The following is a 16,877-nucleotide window of genomic DNA, read 5'->3' on the forward strand; positions in this document are numbered from 1 at the left end:
GTCTTTCTACGGCCAGTATCACCTACATCAAGGGTTCTCAACCTTTTTCTTGCTGAGGCCACTCTCAACATGCTATAAAAACTTCAGGGCCCAGTGGGGGTGGGGAGGAAACTTGGGGCTCCGGGCTGTGGGGGGACCCTTGGGCATAGGCATAGTTTTACTTCTATCTGGGGGAGGGGGGCAAGGGCTGGCAGTGCTCGACCCAGCTCCGCACAGTGGGGTCCAGAGAGGGAGCACCATCTCCACCCCTTGACTCACTCACGAGGCCACCCAGCCTCTCTGGGCTGTGGGGGGACACAACAAAAAAATATAACTCAAAGGAGGGACTCAGTTCAAAAAGTTTGAAAACTGCTCAGGGTGCAGGGAGGGGATAGCTAGGGTCTGTGTGAAGTGAGGGGAGTAGCACAGGGTGCAGGCAGGGGGTAGCTAGGAGCTGTGTATGGGCTGGGGGGAGCTCCCAGTGCAGCTCCTAGTTTCAGCAGCGGGGACGGGGGTTCTGGGGCTTCCAGCTTCAGCCTCCTGCAGTTCCTGGCTTGGGATGGGAGTGGGAAGGTTTGGCAGCTTCAGCTCTGCACCATTCCTGGCTTCGGAGGTTGTCATCTTCAAGCCCTGCACTGCTCCTGGCTGGGGATGGGGGAGCTGGCGGCTTCAGCCCCGTGCCGCTCCTGGCTTCGGGGGGAGAGCGCTGACTTCATCCCCGCGCCACTCCCAGCTTCAGCGCTGGGGCTCGGGGCACCGGGTTTCAGCAGCGGGGCCCCGCGGCCCCCCTGAAAGGGCTCGCGGATCTCCAGGGGGCCGCAGACCCCGTTTGAGATCCGCTGGCCTACATGACTGTTATTGTCATTGGCATTGACACTATCTTTTCTCTTGATGTCCATTCTCTCTGTTGTTCATTTCTCCATTGCTGTACCCTCTCTTACTTGATTTTCCTCCCACTCAGTCTTAGAATCAGGCATGGAGATTACATGAGCATCTCCCAGACATCTCCCCCAGATTCCTAGTTTAAAGCTCTTTTAATCAGTTGTACCAACCTCCACCCCAGAAGTCTATTCCCCTCCCTAATCAGGTGGAGTCCATCCCATGAGAATAAATCCTCTGTCTGTGCATCCGAAGAAGTGGGCTGTAGTCCACGAAAGCTTATGCTCTAATAAATTTGTTAGTCTCTAAGGTGCCACAAGTACTCCTGTTCTTTTTGCGGATACAGACTAACACGGCTGCTGCTCTGAAACCTGTCCTCTGTCTGTGAATGTCTTCCAGTGATCGAACATGCCAAAGCCCTCCTTGAAACACTACTCTCTCAGCCATCCGTTGATCATCATAATCTTGTCTCACCTTCGCTCTCCTCCTCTAAGGACAGATAGAATCCCACTGAAGATCACCTGAGCCTCCATTTCTATGCATCCGAAGAAGTGGTCTGTAGTCCACGAAAGCTTATGCTCTAATAAATTTGTTAGTCTCTAAGGTGCCACAAGTACTCCTGTTCTTTTTCCATTTCTTTAAGCATCTTCCCCAGCCTGGCATAGTCTCCCTTTATTGGAAGGAGGCAGGGACTTGAAGGGGTAAGAGCTGGTAACAGTTCCCCTTCTCCAAAGTCTGAAGCTTTGGTTAGATTGAAGCCTAAACCATCTAGTCACCCACTATGTGCACAGACCAGGCCAGAATCTGCAACAATACTCAGCAAAACTGGCCTGTACACACGGAAAGTGCACAGGAAAATATGCAATAAGAACATAAATCATACTTTACCCCCACCAAAAAGTACCCTGAAGATTTCCCCATTCATGGCTCTGCAGCTTCAGAAGGTGGGTGGAGGATAGGAGGGGAAAAAGCCAAGGAGATAGCTGTCCTCTGTAGAATCATCCCCAAAAATGCCTGTGGGAACTTACTGTGCGAGGATATGGGTTTCCTTGGGGATGATTCTGCAGGCAGCATTTCCTAAAGATGCCTAAAATATGCATCCCTGGGTTACTTTGAAGCGACAAGCAGACAGATCTAATGCACCCAGCTCAACAATCATCTCTCTGAATGTACACAAGCAGAAATAATTATTAGACTCAATCTTTTAAAAAAATTCAAATAGTGATTTCCTTTGCAATTTGCATGGAAGATCCTACTCCTCAAAATCTTTCTTAACTGAGAATGTCTGTGAGGATGAGGGGAATTAATTTTTTGCAGGTATTTTAGAAAATATATTTCTAGTTTGTACTAACTGCAAAATGTCGATATTTCATTGTATGTATTTACTTCCTCACCCACATTTGCTTTACACGTGAGATAGATGCACTTGTGGTTTGGCCTTGGCCTGTTTCAGGGAAGGATCTTGATACTGGAGCTCTGCTTTTGCTTCCCTCACAAAATTTACTCTCTGAATCTCCACCATATGAAGATTACTTGATCCAGAGAATGGGAACTGTCACCTATGCGTTCTCACAAAAGAGCTATCTCTAAACACAAAACAGGCTGAGAGACATCCCTCAGAGATTATCATCCCTACTAAACAGGGTCTTCACATAATGAAATTTTCCAGCCAGATTTTAAGATGAGAGAAAGGTCCCTGCCCCAACTCCAAGTGTTTGATTTTCTACGTGCACTCTTTTACTTCTCAATGGGTTAGCCCATTTCATGGCAGGTAGGCTCTGGCTAACCTGCATGCCTTACTAAGTCTCTTCTGTAGACAATTCTGATAGACTTTAAAGCTTCCGTTGTACAAGGCGCTGGTGAGACCTCATTTGGAGTACTGTGTGCAGTTCTGGTCTCCCATGTTTAAAAAAGATGAACTCAAACTGGAACGGGTGCAGAGAAGGGCCACTAGGATGATCAGAGGAATGGAAACCCTGTCGTATGAAAAGAGACTAGAGGAGCTTGGGTTGTTTAGTCTGACAAAGCGAAGGCTGAGGGGGGATATGATTGCTATCTTTAAATATATTAGAGGGATTAATACAAGGGAGGGAGAAGAATTATTCCAGCTTAGTACTAATGTGGACACAAGAACGAATGGATATAAACTGGCCGTGGGGAAGTTCAGGCTTGAAATTAGACGAAGGTTTCTGACCGTCAGAGGGGTGAAATATTGGAACGGCCTTCCGAGGGAAACGGTGGGGGCGACGGACCTGTCTGGTTTTAAGATTAAGTTAGATAAGTTTATGGAGGGAATGGTTTAATGGTAAAGCATAGTAGTCAAGGAAAACCAAGCAATGGTAGGTAAATAGTATAATGGCTGACAGGGATCAGGCTGGAGACTCTTGCCTATATGCTCGGGGTCTTACTGATTGCCATATTTGGGGTCGGGAAGGAATTTTCCTCCAGGGCAGATTGGCTGAGCCTCTGGAGGTTTTTCGCCTTCCTCCGCAGCATGGGGCAGGGATCTCTAGCAGGAGGGTCTCTGCTGATTGAAGTCACTTAAAACAGGATTGGGGACTTCAACAGCAGAGTCCAGGGAAGGGGTAGGGATGGTTTTATGGCCTGCAGCATGCAGGGGGTCAGACCAGATGATCATAATGGTCCCTTCTGACCTTAAAGTCTATGAGTCTATGAGTAAGAGCGACTGTACACAAAGTATAATAAAATGCCGAGGCAGACAAAATTGGATTTTGAATAGGGAACACTTCTGCTAAATTTGATACAAGGTGGATGAGACAAAATCTTTTATTCCACCAACTTCTGTTGGTGAGAGAGACACACTTTCAAGCTTACACAGAGGTCTTCTTTAAATCGGTCTCTCTAATATCCTGAGACCTACCTGGCTACAACAACACTGCATATAACCAATTTTGACACCAGCACTCTAAAAGCAGAACGTTTCATATGTCAGTTTTATTGGTTAGTTTGTTTGTTTTTATTATTTTTTTTGCACCATGTACAATATTCTACATTAGGAAACCTTTCTGCTAAACTTTGCTACATGCAGTCTAGCAAGAGAATGTTTTATACAGCTGGGTTCCCTTCTGCCACCCCCACATGCTATATTCCAGTTGATCATAAAAAATAAATCTACATGAGAGAACCATCTAGCAGCATTGTCCCATATTGGGATGAGAGTTGCAATCTGCTTTGTAGAAAATCAGGTGACTATGGTAGAGTTTAGTAGAAAAACCAAGTAGCTCCTCTTCATTTGGTGGAAATATACAGTTCATTGAAGTTAATGGAAAGGCTCCTATTGACTTCATTGGGCTTCAGATCAAAACCTTAAATCTTTTAATGTTCCTTTCAGTGCTCTGGATCACTCAATCCTGCATTTTTAGGAAGCAAATCTCAAATCTAATTTCCCACGGGAGAAGTTCCAGAATGTGTGTTTAAATTTAATACTATTGAAATCTGTAACATTTTTAAATCAAATTACACACAAATTACCCTTTGACTTTTTTAAATGTCCAAAGCAAAGTAGCAAGATAAATAGAGAGTGGAAATTCTTTGGTACTTTCATCAGATAAACTCAATAATATCTTAACCCTTATAAAGTATTGTCTGCTTGACAGGGACCAGTGAAATGTGTTTATTAAATTATTATTTCTTTCAATCATAATAGCAGCTACTGAGATTGAGGCCCCCTTGTATTTGGCCAGTGGTGCGCAACGTGCGGCCCATGGGCCACACTTGGTCCGTCAGGGTAATCCACTGGCGGGCCGCGAGACAGTTTGTTAACATTGTCCGTCCGCAGGCATAGCCGACCGCAGCTCCCAGTGGCTGCAGTTCGCCGTTCCCGGCCAATGGGAGCTGCGGGAAGTGGCAGCTAGCACATCCCTGTAGCCCATGACTTCCTGCAGCTCCCATTGGCCGGGAACAGCGAACTGCGGCCACTGAGACCTGCGGGTGGTCATGCCTGCAGACAGTCAATGTAAACAAACTGACTTGCGGCCCACCAGCGGATTACCCTGACAGGCCACGTGCGGCTCGTGGGCCGAAGGTTGCCCACCACTGTTCTAGGCACTGTACCTAGACACAGTAAGAGACAGCCCCTTCCCAAAGAGCTTACCATGTAGACAGACCAAGTATATTCATCCATGTTTACAGATGCAGAACCAGGGCCGGCTGCAGGTTTTATCTTTTTTTTTTTTTTGCTTTACCGCTTGGGGCGGCAAAAAAGCTGGAGCCAGCCCTTTGCAGAACTAAGGAACAGAGAGATCAAGTGACTTCCCCAGTGTCGCACAGATAATCTGTGGCAGAACCAGGAACTGACCCCAGATCTCCAGAGTCCCAATCCAATGCCTTAACCCGAAGACCATCCATCCTCCCATAATCTCATTATGAAATGTAAGGGCCTATCAAATTTGACATTTGGACCCAGAAAATAAAAGTATGTTTCTGCATGACAAAAATACAACCTAACTCTCCATGAACTAATTTTTGTTGTTATCAAATGCAGCAGCTTCACATCCTCATTTAATTGACCATGAAAACGATTTTGTTCCCCTTACACTCCTCTTTACCTAACCCTATTCCTTAGCTCACTTGTGGTGTACAGAAGCTCTTGCATTTTTCCAAGGAGCATTGAAGACATTTCTTCTTTCTTTGCAGAAACTGAATGGCACAAATCTACAATTCTGTGTGTGGTTTTGACTTGCAAAATCCAAGCAAATATTTACTCTCAAATATCCCAATATTCTAAGGACTATACAACTATCATAGAAGCCCCTGAGCTACAAAGGGGTGTCAAAATTTATTCCCACCTTATCTCTGTCTGGCAAATGGTTGGAGATTCATCCAATTCTTTGAAACTCATTTCCATCAGCCATCCTTGAATGAAAATTGAGGAGAGAGTCATTTGAGATAATCATCCCACATCCTAATTTCTCATTGCAGCTAATTGGGGGGAAAACCCCATAGAAATGAAGGAATGCTTTTTTAAAAATATAGATAAAATGTTGCAGCATACTAGTTTTGGGGGGAGAGGCAAGCCATAACTTTTGTCCACTGAGTACTGTTTGCCTGCAGAGGAAAAGGGTACATTTTGAAGGTTCCCTGGGCTTTGAGGGGGTTCACAAGTAACAAGTGATTTTCAAGGGTCTGTGGGCAAATTCAGGTAGAGGGCAACCTCAAAACTCAAGGGCCCTCAAAAATCACTCAGCTGTGAGCACAATGATGAAGCCCCGGGAAACTCATCTCATCATCATGCTCAAGAACTAAGACTCATGAAAACTTAGTAGGACTCTTATTCTTGAATGGTAGGCTAGCACTGCCTGAAGAAGCCCGAATGGGTCCATTGGACTTAAACATAGAACAATCCTGGATTTCATATTACATCTGAATATCAATTGTAAAGCATCATGAGAATAGGACCCAATGGAGCTTCTGAAATGAAATGACACATTCAGAACAAAAGCATGGTCACAATGTTCTTCTGATTACATCTTAAAGGCAGTTCTGCCACAGAGTTCCTATGGGATTCTTGACAAGTCACGTAAATCAAACTTTTCACAAGAGGTCACTAATTGTGTGTTCCTTTTATTCTGGGTACCCAGCTTGAGACCCCAGGATCTGATTTGCAGAAGTGCTGAGCACTCAGAACTGCAACTGAAGTCAATGGGAGCTGTGCTTTGAACATATAAAGCAGTGGTGGGCAACCTGCGGCCCACAGGCCGCAGGTTGCCCACCACTGATATAAAGTGTTACATAATGCTAAATGCTGCAAAACATCAGCCATGGATATCTCAAATTGGGCACACAAAATTAGTGGACATTTTTAAACTTAATCTTTCTGTGCCTCAGTTCTTCATCTCTAAAATGAGGATAATATCACCGCATTACCTCAAAGGAGTGTTATGAAGATAAATTTATCAATGTTTGCGAAACACTCAGATTAGCTAGTGATGAACACTATAAAAAGTATGAGGAAATCATTAATTATGTATTCAGTGCAGGGCTTGGATGGCACACAGTAAATAAAACATGGGGCCACATACTAAATGAGAAGTATAAAATGAAATATTGAATAGCTACCAATTCAGTGTGAGCACAGTCCATACCATGCACTGAATGAGATGTGGTCCTGTGGAAAAATAGTATGTGATCAAGTAATTAAAGAGAATATAAAGCATATGCACAAAGGGGCTGAATTAAGGTTGTACAGGCAACCTTAGTTCTGGAATTTGCTAATGTAACCCTTCCTGGAGCACCCCTGGTCCCCAAGAATGTTAGAGTCCCATATTCACTATTATTCACTCCTTTCTCAGAGACTTAGACCCAGATGCACAAAGGTATTTAGGTTCTTAACTTTAATTGATTTCAGGAGAAGTTAGGAGTCTTAATACCTTAAATCTCGGCCTTGGCAACTTACTTAGGATTTACAGGCTCTGAGTTCTGTGAGTCACTTTATGACTGGGTGTGTTAACTAATGGACACCCTTCATTATGAGTAGCATACGGCTCGATAGTATTCATCACCTCGTATGTTTTGACAGGTTTCCGTGCCCCATTTGGGCTTATTTCCAGCCCTCCGTCCCCATTTCGGTTGGTGTCGAAGTTTGGCGCCATCAGCCATTTTGAAAAAAAAAATTGATTATTTTTCATGTTTGAATAAGGGGAGTGTTGCATGCTTGTGCTTTGATACATTTGGTTGTTGTTTAAAGAAGAAGTTGAAAGAATAGAGTGAGAGACCTTAAAGATTTAAAAAAGAAAGCTTTGGTAAGGTTTAGAGAAAAAAAGGAAAGAAAGATTGTTTGGTGAGGTTGAGTAAGGAAAGATGATTTTAAAGGCCTAGTTTGGCATGTTATTAAAGAATAGAAAGAGAACTTAAAGAAAAATAAAGATTTTTCTTTTTAAAGGGTTAGTTTGAAAGAACTAGAGGCAAGTTATTAAAGAGAAGAGAGATTTTTAGTGAGGTTTAGTAAGAAGAGGTGTTTTTAAAGGACTAGTTTGGTATGTTATTAAAAGAATGAAAAATTTTGAGATAAATGTAAAAGGTATATTAAATATAAGGGTAGGTTAAGAAAAGAGCATTAAAAAGAATTAAATAAATGAGAAACATATAAAGGAAACTGTTTATTAAACACATAGTAAAAATATAAAGGTTGGTTAAGAAAGAAACATTTAAAATGTTAAATATAAGGGTAGGTTAAGAAAAGAGCATTTCAAAACATTAAATAATATTGAAAAATATGTTTAAAAAGAGCACACACGGCAAAAGGCATTTACTAAATCAGAAACTTTTTAGTAAGCACATGGTAAAAAATATAAAGCAGGTTAATAGAAAAGCATTTAAACTATTAACTACAAGGATAAACCACAGGTCCTTAGTAATAGCCAGTTTATATTCCCCTTATTCTGTAAACCAGTGGATCAGAGAGAAGTTTGTTTCTTCTCCCACTTTTTAACAAACACAAGTGAAAGTTATATTACGTTTTGTAAAGGAATAAACATTTTAAAAGACAAGTCTATCTGATGACACATTTCTTTATTTAGCACTTTTACATATGTGTTTCAATAAAAAATTAGCATGCAGAAACATTCCAGGGTTAAAAACTCAGAGAACCTGTTTATAAAAGTAAATTACAGTAATAAAAAACTTTTCTGCTATGTTTTAGACTAACACTGGTCATTTTTTAATAAGGATAATTTGAAGCAGCATGCTTTTTCAGCAAATCCACTGTTAGCAAAAACAGCATCTGTGAGTCAGTGGATCAGAGATAAGAAGGTTGTTGCTTTGCCTGCTTTTCAACAAATACAAGTGAAAGTTATGTATTAAGTTTTGTAAAGGAATAATCACTTGAAAAGACAAACCTATATGAAGAAATAGCCCTTTATTTAGCACTTTTGCATGTGTTGTAATAAAAAATAAGCATGCAGAAACAACCCTGGGTTAAACCCACAAACCCTTACTAACAAAAAGTTTTTAAAAGCTTTTCCCTATGCTTTTAGTGAGGACAATTTGAAGCTGCAGCAAAAATAGTATCTGTGAGCCCATAGATCAGAGAGAAGACGTTTGTTTCTTCCCCCACTTTTTAACAAACACAAGTGAAAGTGTTTGTGGCATATTAAGACTTGTAAAGGAATAAACACTTTAAAAGACAAGCCTATATGAAGACACATCCCTTCATTTAGTCCTTTTGCATATATGTTTCAATGAAAAACAAGCATGCAGAAACATTCCAGGGTTAAAAACTCAGAGAATCTATTTATAAAAGTAATGTATAGTAATAAAATAGTTTCCCCCTATGTTTTAGACTAACACTGGTCATTTTTTAGTACGAACAATTTGAAGCAGCATGCTTTTTCAGCAAATCCACTGTTAGCAAAAACAGCATCTGTGAGTCAGTGGATCAGAGATAAGAAGGTTGCTGCTTCGCCTGCTTTTCAACAAATACAAGTGAAAGTTATATTAAGTTTTGTAAAGGAATAATCACTAGAAAAGACAAACCTATATGAAGAAATAGCCCTTCATTTAGCACTTTTGCATATGTTTCAATAAAAAAAGAGCATGCAGATGTAGGGTTACCATTCGTCCGGATTCTGCCGGACATGTCTGGCTTTTTTGAGTTAAAAATTGCGTCCGGGGGGAATTTGTAAATGTCCGGATTTCCCCCCCGCATGCAGAGCACACGCAGCTGACAGGACAGCCGGCCGGATCGTGCCACTTACACGGGGCTCATTCGCAGACCACGGCCGGCCGTTCGCATCGGGCCTCCGGCAGTCTGGAGCTCCTCCCCCTGCTCCTGCTCCCCCTCCCCTGCTGCCCAGCACGCCACTCCACCGCACTCTGTTCTGAGCGGCAGGGTAAGGGGGCCAGGGGGTCGGAGAAGGGTCAGGGAGGTTCTGTAGAGGGCAGTCAAGAGACAGGGAGCAGGGTTGGATGGGTCGGGAGTTCAGGGGGGGCTGTCTGGGGGTTGGGGGTGTAAGGTTTTGGGCAGTCAGGGTACAGGGAGGGGGTAGGATCCTAGGGGGGCAGTTAGGGTGGGGGGTCTCAGGAGGGGGCAGTTAGGGGACAAGGAACAGGGAGGCTTAGGTAGGGGGTGGGGTTCCCAGGAGGGGGCAGTCAGGGGACAGGGAGCAGAGGGGTTTAGATGGGTCGGGAGTTCTGGGGGGGCTGTCAGGGGGTGGGGAGTGGTTGAATGGGGTGTGGGAGTCCCTGGTGTCTGTCTGGGGGTGGGGTTGGGGGTGTGGATAAGGGCTGGGGCAGTCAGGGGACAGGTAGGGGGTATGGTCCGAGGGGGCCAGTTAGGATGGGGGGAGTGTCTCAGGAGGGGGCAGTTAGGGGATAGGGTTCTAGGGGGCCAGTTAGGATGGGGGGAAGGTCTCAGGAGGGGGCAGTCAGGGGACAAGGAGTGGGGGGGGTTAGGGGTTCTGAGGGGGTGGGAATTGGGAGGGAGTGGAAGGGGCAGGGGCGGGGCGAGGGCAGGATGGGGCGGGGCTAGGGTGGGGCTCCTCCCATCCTCTTTTTTGATTGTTGAAATATAGTAACCCTATGCAGAAGCACCCCAGGCCTAAACCCACAAACCCTTACTAAGAAAAAGGTTTTAAAAGCTTTTCCCTATGTTTTTAGTAAGAACAATTTGAAGCAGCCTTTTTAAGTTAGTGGATTAGAAAAGAAGACCACTTTGAAAATCAAGTCTAGCTGAAGATATAGCCGGGGAGATGACATTGGACATAAGAAGGATAGGGGGGAAGGACACAAAGAGGCCTGTAACATATAGTGTTACTAATGGGAGACAGGCTAAACAACATACATTAGGGTGCTTATACACCAATGCGAGAAGCCTAGGTAATAAAATGGAGGAATTGGAGCTCTTGGTCCGAGAATTGCAACCGGATATCGTAGGAATAACTGAAACGTGGTGGAACGGCAGTCACGACTGGAATACAGGTATGGAGGGGTATGCGCTGTTTAGGAAAGACCGGAACAAAGGTAAGGGTGGCGGGGTGGCATTGTATGTCAATAGTGAGATAAGCTGTAAAGAAATAATAGTTGATGGAATAGATAACACGGAATCCGTCTGGGCAATACTCACACTGGGTAAAAGGACTACTAGAGCCTCCCCGGGGATAGTGCTTGGGGTGTGCTATAGACCGCCGGGGTCGACCCAGGATATGGATAAAGAACTATTTAATGTGTTTAGAGAAGTAAATACTAATAGGAACTGTGTAATTATGGGGGACTTTAACTTCCCGGATATAGATTGGGGAACAAACGCTAGTAGCAATAATAGGGCTCAGATGTTCCTAGATGTGCTTGCTGATCATTTCCTTCATCAAGTGGTAGCCGAACCGACGAGGGGGGAGGCCATTTTAGATTTGATTTTGGTGACTAGTGAGGACCTCGTTGAGGAAGTGGTAGTAGGGGACAACTTGGGCTCCAGCGATCATGAGCTAATTTGCTTTAAACTAAATGGAAGGAGTAACAGAATTAAATCAAAGACTAGGGTTTATAATTTTAAAAAGGCCAATTTTAACAAACTAAGGGGACTGGTAAGGGAAGTGGATTGGGCAAACGTATTAATGAATCTTAAGGCAGATAAAGCCTGGGATTACTTTAAGTTAAAGATGCATGAGCTGTCAGAGGCCTGTATCCCAAAAAAGGGAAAAAGATTACTAAGCAAGAGATTTAGACCGAGCTGGATGAGCGACCGACTCAAAGGGGCGATAAGGAAGAAACAGAAAGCGTACAAAGAGTGGAAGAGGGGAGGGATCAGTAAGGAAACTTACCTTAGTGAAGTCAGAGAATGTAGAGATAGAGTGAGAAAGGCCAAAAGCCATGTAGAGTTGGACCTAGTGAGGGGAATTAAAAGCAATAGTAAGAGGTTTTACAGCCATATAAATAGGAGGAAAGCAAAGAAAGAAGAAGTAGGACCGCTGAAGACTATAGCCGGAGAGGAGATTAAAGATAATCTAGGCATGGCGCAATATCTCAACGAATATTTTGCATCAGTGTTTAATGAGGCCAATGAAGATATTAGGGATACTAGCACCGTGACAGAGGGGCAAACAGAATGGGGGATTACCATATCAGAGGTAGAAACAAAGCTCGAACGCCTTAATGGGGCTAAGTCGGGAGGACCGGACGATCTTCATCCGAGAATATTGAAGGAATTAGCGCGAGAAATAGCAGGCCCATTAGCGATAATATTTAATGAATCTGTAAACTCGGGGGTGGTTCCGTTAGACTGGAGAATAGCTAATGCGGTTCCTATTTTCAAGAAAGGGAAAAAAAGTGATCCGGGTAACTACAGGCCTGTTAGTTTAACATCTGTAGTGTGCAAGGTGCTGGAGAAAATTCTGAAAGAGAAACTAGTTGAGGACCTTGAGGTTAATGGCAAGTGCGATAAATTACAACATGGTTTTACGAAGGGCAGATCGTGCCAAACGAATCTGATCTCCTTCTTCGAGAAAGTAACAGACTTATTAGATAAGGGAAATGCGGTGGACCTAATATACCTGGATTTCAGTAAAGTGTTTGATACTGTACCCCATGAGGAATTATTGGTTAAGCTGGAAAAGATGGGGATCGATATGAAAATCCAGAGGTGGATAAGGAATTGGTTAATGGGCAGAATGCAGCGGGTCGTATTGAAGGCTGAACTGTCAGGTTGGAGGGAGGTTACCAGTGGAGTTCCTCAGGGTTCGGTTTTGGGACCCATTTTATTTAATCTATTTATAACTGACCTCGGAACCGATTGCAGGAGTGGACTGATAAAGTTTGCGGATGATACGAAGGTGGGAGGTGTTGCCAATTCGGAGGAGGATAGGGATATTCTGCAGGGAGACTTGAATGAGCTTGTGAATTGGAGTATCAGAAATAGGATGAAATTTAATAGTGAAAAGTGTAAGGTGATGCATTTAGGGATGACTAACAACAATTTTAGTTACAAGCTGGGGATGCATTGGTTAGAAGTAACGGAAGAGGAGAAGGACCTAGGGGTCCTTGTAGACCGCAGGATGACTATGAGTCGACAATGTGACGTGGCGGTGAAAAAAGCCAATGCGGTCTTGGGATGCATTAGGCGAGGTATATCTAGTAGGGATAAGGAGGTGCTGCTTCCGTTGTATAAGGCGCTGGTGAGACCTCATTTGGAGTACTGTGTGCAGTTCTGGTCTCCCATGTTTAAAAAAGATGAACTCAAATTGGAACGGGTGCAGAGAAGGGCCACTAGGATGATCAGAGGAACGGAAAACCTGTCGTATGAAAGGAGACTAGAGGAGCTCGGGTTGTTTAGTCTGACAAAACGAAGGCTGAGGGGGGATATGATTGCTCTCTTTAAATATATCAGAGGGATAAATACCAGGGAGGGAGAGGAATTATTCCAGCTTAGTACTAATGTGGACACGAGAACGAATGGATATAAACTGGCAGTGGGGAAGTTTAGGCTTGAAATTAGACGAAGGTTTCTGACCGTCAGAGGGGTGAAATATTGGAACGGCCTTCCGAGGGAAACGGTGGGGGCGAGGGACCTGTCTGGTTTTAAGATTAAATTAGATAAGTTTATGGAGGGAATGGTTTAATGGTAAAACATATTAGCTGAGGAATACCGAGCAATAGCAGGTAAATAGTATAATGGCTAACAAGGGTCAGGCTGGAGACTCTTACCTACATGCTCGGGGTCTTACTGATCGCCATATTTGGGGTCGGGAAGGAATTTTCCTCCAGGGTAGATTGGCTGAGGCCCTGGAGGATTTTCGCCTTCCTCCGCAGCATGGGGCAGGGATCGCTAGCAGGAGGGTTCTCTGCCAATTGAAGTCACCAAGACACAGGATTTGGGGACTTCATCAGCAGAGTCAAGGGAAGGGTAGGGACGGTTTTGTGGCCTGCAGCATGCAGGGGGTCAGACCAGATGATCATAATGGTCCCTTCTGACCTTAAAGTCTATAAGTCTATGAGTCTAAGAAACAATTTTTCATTTAGCTCTTTTGCATATGTGTTTCAATAAAAAGTGAGCATGCAGAAACAACCCAGGGTTAAAAGCACAGAAAACCTGTTTATAAAAGTAATGTATAGTAATAAAAAAGTTTCCCCGCTGTGTTTTAAACTAGCACTGGTCATTTTTTAGTAACGACAATTTGAAACAGCATGCTTTTGCAGCAAAGCCACTGTCAGCAAAAACAGCCTCTGTAAGCCATTGGATCAGAGATAAGAAGGCTGCTTCTTTGCCTGCTTTTTAATGTATACAAGTGAAAATAATACTAAGTTTTGTAAAGGAATAAACACTTTAAAAGACAAGCCTATATGAAGACAGAGCCCTTTATTTAACATGTTTACATGTGTGTTTCAATTTAAAAAAAAAATGAGCATGCAGAAAACACCCAGAGTGAAAACCACAGAACTTTAGTAACAGCTAGTTTATATTCCCCTTATTCTGTGTTGGGGCTGACCGCAAGTTAACTTGGCCTGTTGTTACAGACTGGTTTGGAGGGAGCTAGTAGTGAACTGGCTTTGACCAGCTGGGCTCAACTAAATAAAAAAAAAAGTACATATAAAAATAAAAACCCGTAGTGTTTCCTGCCAGAGCCTGCTTGTGGATGTACACGCCCATCCTTAAAAAAATAACAATAAAAAATGGCTATGCAAATTGCTTTAGACGAACAGTCTCACGTATGGACCCTGGCCTTGTGGGTGCCCAGAAAGTCTCCACACTGGAGCAGCGCCTCCTATGAGCCCTCAAGGATAAGGCTGGAGGATTTGGGACTGTCCTTAACAGAAGGGGAATAAGCATTGATTCTTGCTTGGTTCGTTGGTTGATAAAAAGCACGTATTTAGTAACGCATAAAGGCTGGGAAGCTTATTATACTTTGGCAATAAAACCGGTTATATTTATGCACCTGGTGTGGCTTCATTAAGTATATCTGAGCCCCCATTTTGGCTCAAAATTCTGTAATCCAGTGGATCTGAGAGAAGTTTATTTTCCTCCCCACTTTTTAACAAATCCATGCAAAAGTTATATTAATCCTTCATTTTAGGACTTCTAGATTTAAGTATGAATTTTTCTGTTGCATTAACAAAATGTTTTTATCTTTAAATGTTTGCAACCCTTGTGCTGAGACACAGGCACAAGCTCTTGTGGATTTTTGGGGTCCATAGATTTTATTAAATTATTAAAATAATACAAAAAATACAAGAAAAAATTAGCTTATGTAAAAAAAAAATAGCTGTTTTTTTTTACCAGAGATAAGGAGTCTCCCCCCCGCACATACACTTTTCTACACCCCCTCCCCCTTTTTTCCCCTAATGTTTTTTAAAATCTAAACCGAGGACAAACAATTTTTTTAAAAAAGCCACAGCCACAGAGATCAGGCCATGGGGGTAAGAAAGCTGTCCTGAGTTTTAGGGGGAATGTTGATAACTCTTTTAGTGAAACAAAACTATGTAAGGCCCTGAGAAACCCTTCCATTTTGTCTTCACCTGGCTCAGAAGATAGCCTCTCCACCCCAAAGAGATGCCTGAAAGAAACTGGAACAAAGGACAGTAACTACGGGGGGGTGAGTGATTGCTGGACCCAGACTAGGAGGAAGTCTAGTCTGTTAAAGAAGCTAATTGGAACATCTCTGAGGGTGAGATTTACCTGTATTTAGTTTCCTACTGTATTAGGCTTAGACTTCCATGTTTTATTTTATTTTGCTTGGTAACTTACTTCATTCTGTCTGTTATTATTTGGAACCACTTAAATCCTACTTTTTATATTTCATAAAATCACTTTTTACTTATTAATTAACCCAGAACAAGTATTAATAGCTGGGGAAGCAAACAGCTGTGCATATCTCTCTATCAGTGTTACAGAGGGCGAACAATTTATGAGTTTATCCTGTATGAGCTTTATACAGAGTAAAATGGATTTATTTGGGATTTGGATCCCATTGGGAACTGGGTATCTGGGTGTTGGAGACAGGAGAACTTCTTAAGCTATTTTCAGTTAAGCCTTCAGCTTTTGGGGGATGTGGTTCAGACCTGGGTCTGTGTTTGTAGCAGGCTAGCATGTCTGGCACAACTAGGCAGGGTATTGAAGCTGCCAGGGAAAATGGGCTTAGAGGTAGTCTCAGCACATCAGGTGGCAATCCCAATGGGGTTTCTGTGACCCAACCCGTCCCATCACTGGCTTACAAAATAAGGGGAATATAAACTGTCTGTTACTAAGGACCTGTGGTTTTAAACCTGGGGTGTTTCTGCATGCTCTATTTTATTGAAACACACCTGTAAATAAAGGGATGTGTCTTCATATAGGTTTGTTTTTTTTAAGTGCTTATCCCTTTACAAGACTTAAGGTAACTTTTACTTGCATTTGTTAAAAAGTTTGCGGAAGAAGCAGCCTTCTTATCTCTGATCCACTGACTCACAGATGCTTTTTTTGCTAACAGGGGTTTTGCTGCAGCTTCAAATTGTCCTCACTAAAAATAACTAATGTTAGTCTAAGACATAGGGGAAAACTTTTAAAATTGTTTGTTACTAAGGGCTTATGGTTTTAACTTTTATTAAAGCCCCTATGTAAAAGGGCTACATGGCAGGAAAAATGCTTGGGGTCTGGTTTTTTTAGATAAGAATAAGGCAGTTAAAGGGGGAAGAGAGATAGCTCTTGTTTAAAAACCTTGGGACTATAGGATTGGTTCAGGAAAATGAATTCTATGACACTGCTGTAGAACAACATCTGATTGGGCCGATCCAAAGGCGGTGATAATGAGCCTGAGGAGCTGTGAACCTGATAAGTTGCCTCTTCCCTCAGAAACACTTGGAAGGGTAAGATTTCTCTCTCTAACTCAGCCACATGCTGTCTATCTTTTCCCTTTGCAAAGGAGCTTTCTTTTCCTTTTTCTTGCCCTGTTCTCTCTTTTAACCTATCTTTATACGTTTCTCTTTTATTTAACTCTTCTTAAATGCTCTTTTCTTAACCTATCCTTGTAGTTAATAGTTTAAATGCTTTTCTATTCTTCATACTTTTTACCATGTGCTTACTAAACAGTCTCTGC

General features: G+C 42.9%; 1 protein-coding gene across 8 annotated transcripts in view; it reads left to right on the forward strand.

The window, feature by feature from the left end:
- Positions 1-16,877, forward strand: part of LOC128833018 (C-C chemokine receptor type 5-like) — a 35,304-nt gene that overhangs the window by 12,714 nt on the left and 5,713 nt on the right. Inside the window, exons 1-3 of one of the 8 annotated variants that reach the window (XM_054020840.1) lie at positions 10,405-10,794; positions 15,331-15,470; positions 16,551-16,647. The exons of 1 other annotated variant lie outside the window; for it this stretch is intronic. Coding sequence is in view for 1 of the 7 variants with exons in the window: in XM_054020848.1 (XP_053876823.1) it covers positions 10,566-10,794; positions 15,331-15,470 (369 nt within the window). In the remaining 6 variants the exon portion in view is untranslated. Of the gene's footprint in view, positions 1-9,623; positions 9,708-10,402; positions 10,795-15,330; positions 15,471-16,550; positions 16,648-16,877 lie in introns of those variants that run through there. 6 more of the 8 variants (XM_054020843.1, XM_054020844.1, XM_054020848.1 and 3 more) reach the window with 6 other exon arrangements.

This window comes from Malaclemys terrapin, chromosome 2, assembly GCF_027887155.1.
Source record: "Malaclemys terrapin pileata isolate rMalTer1 chromosome 2, rMalTer1.hap1, whole genome shotgun sequence".
Taxonomy (NCBI): domain Eukaryota; kingdom Metazoa; phylum Chordata; order Testudines; family Emydidae; genus Malaclemys; species Malaclemys terrapin.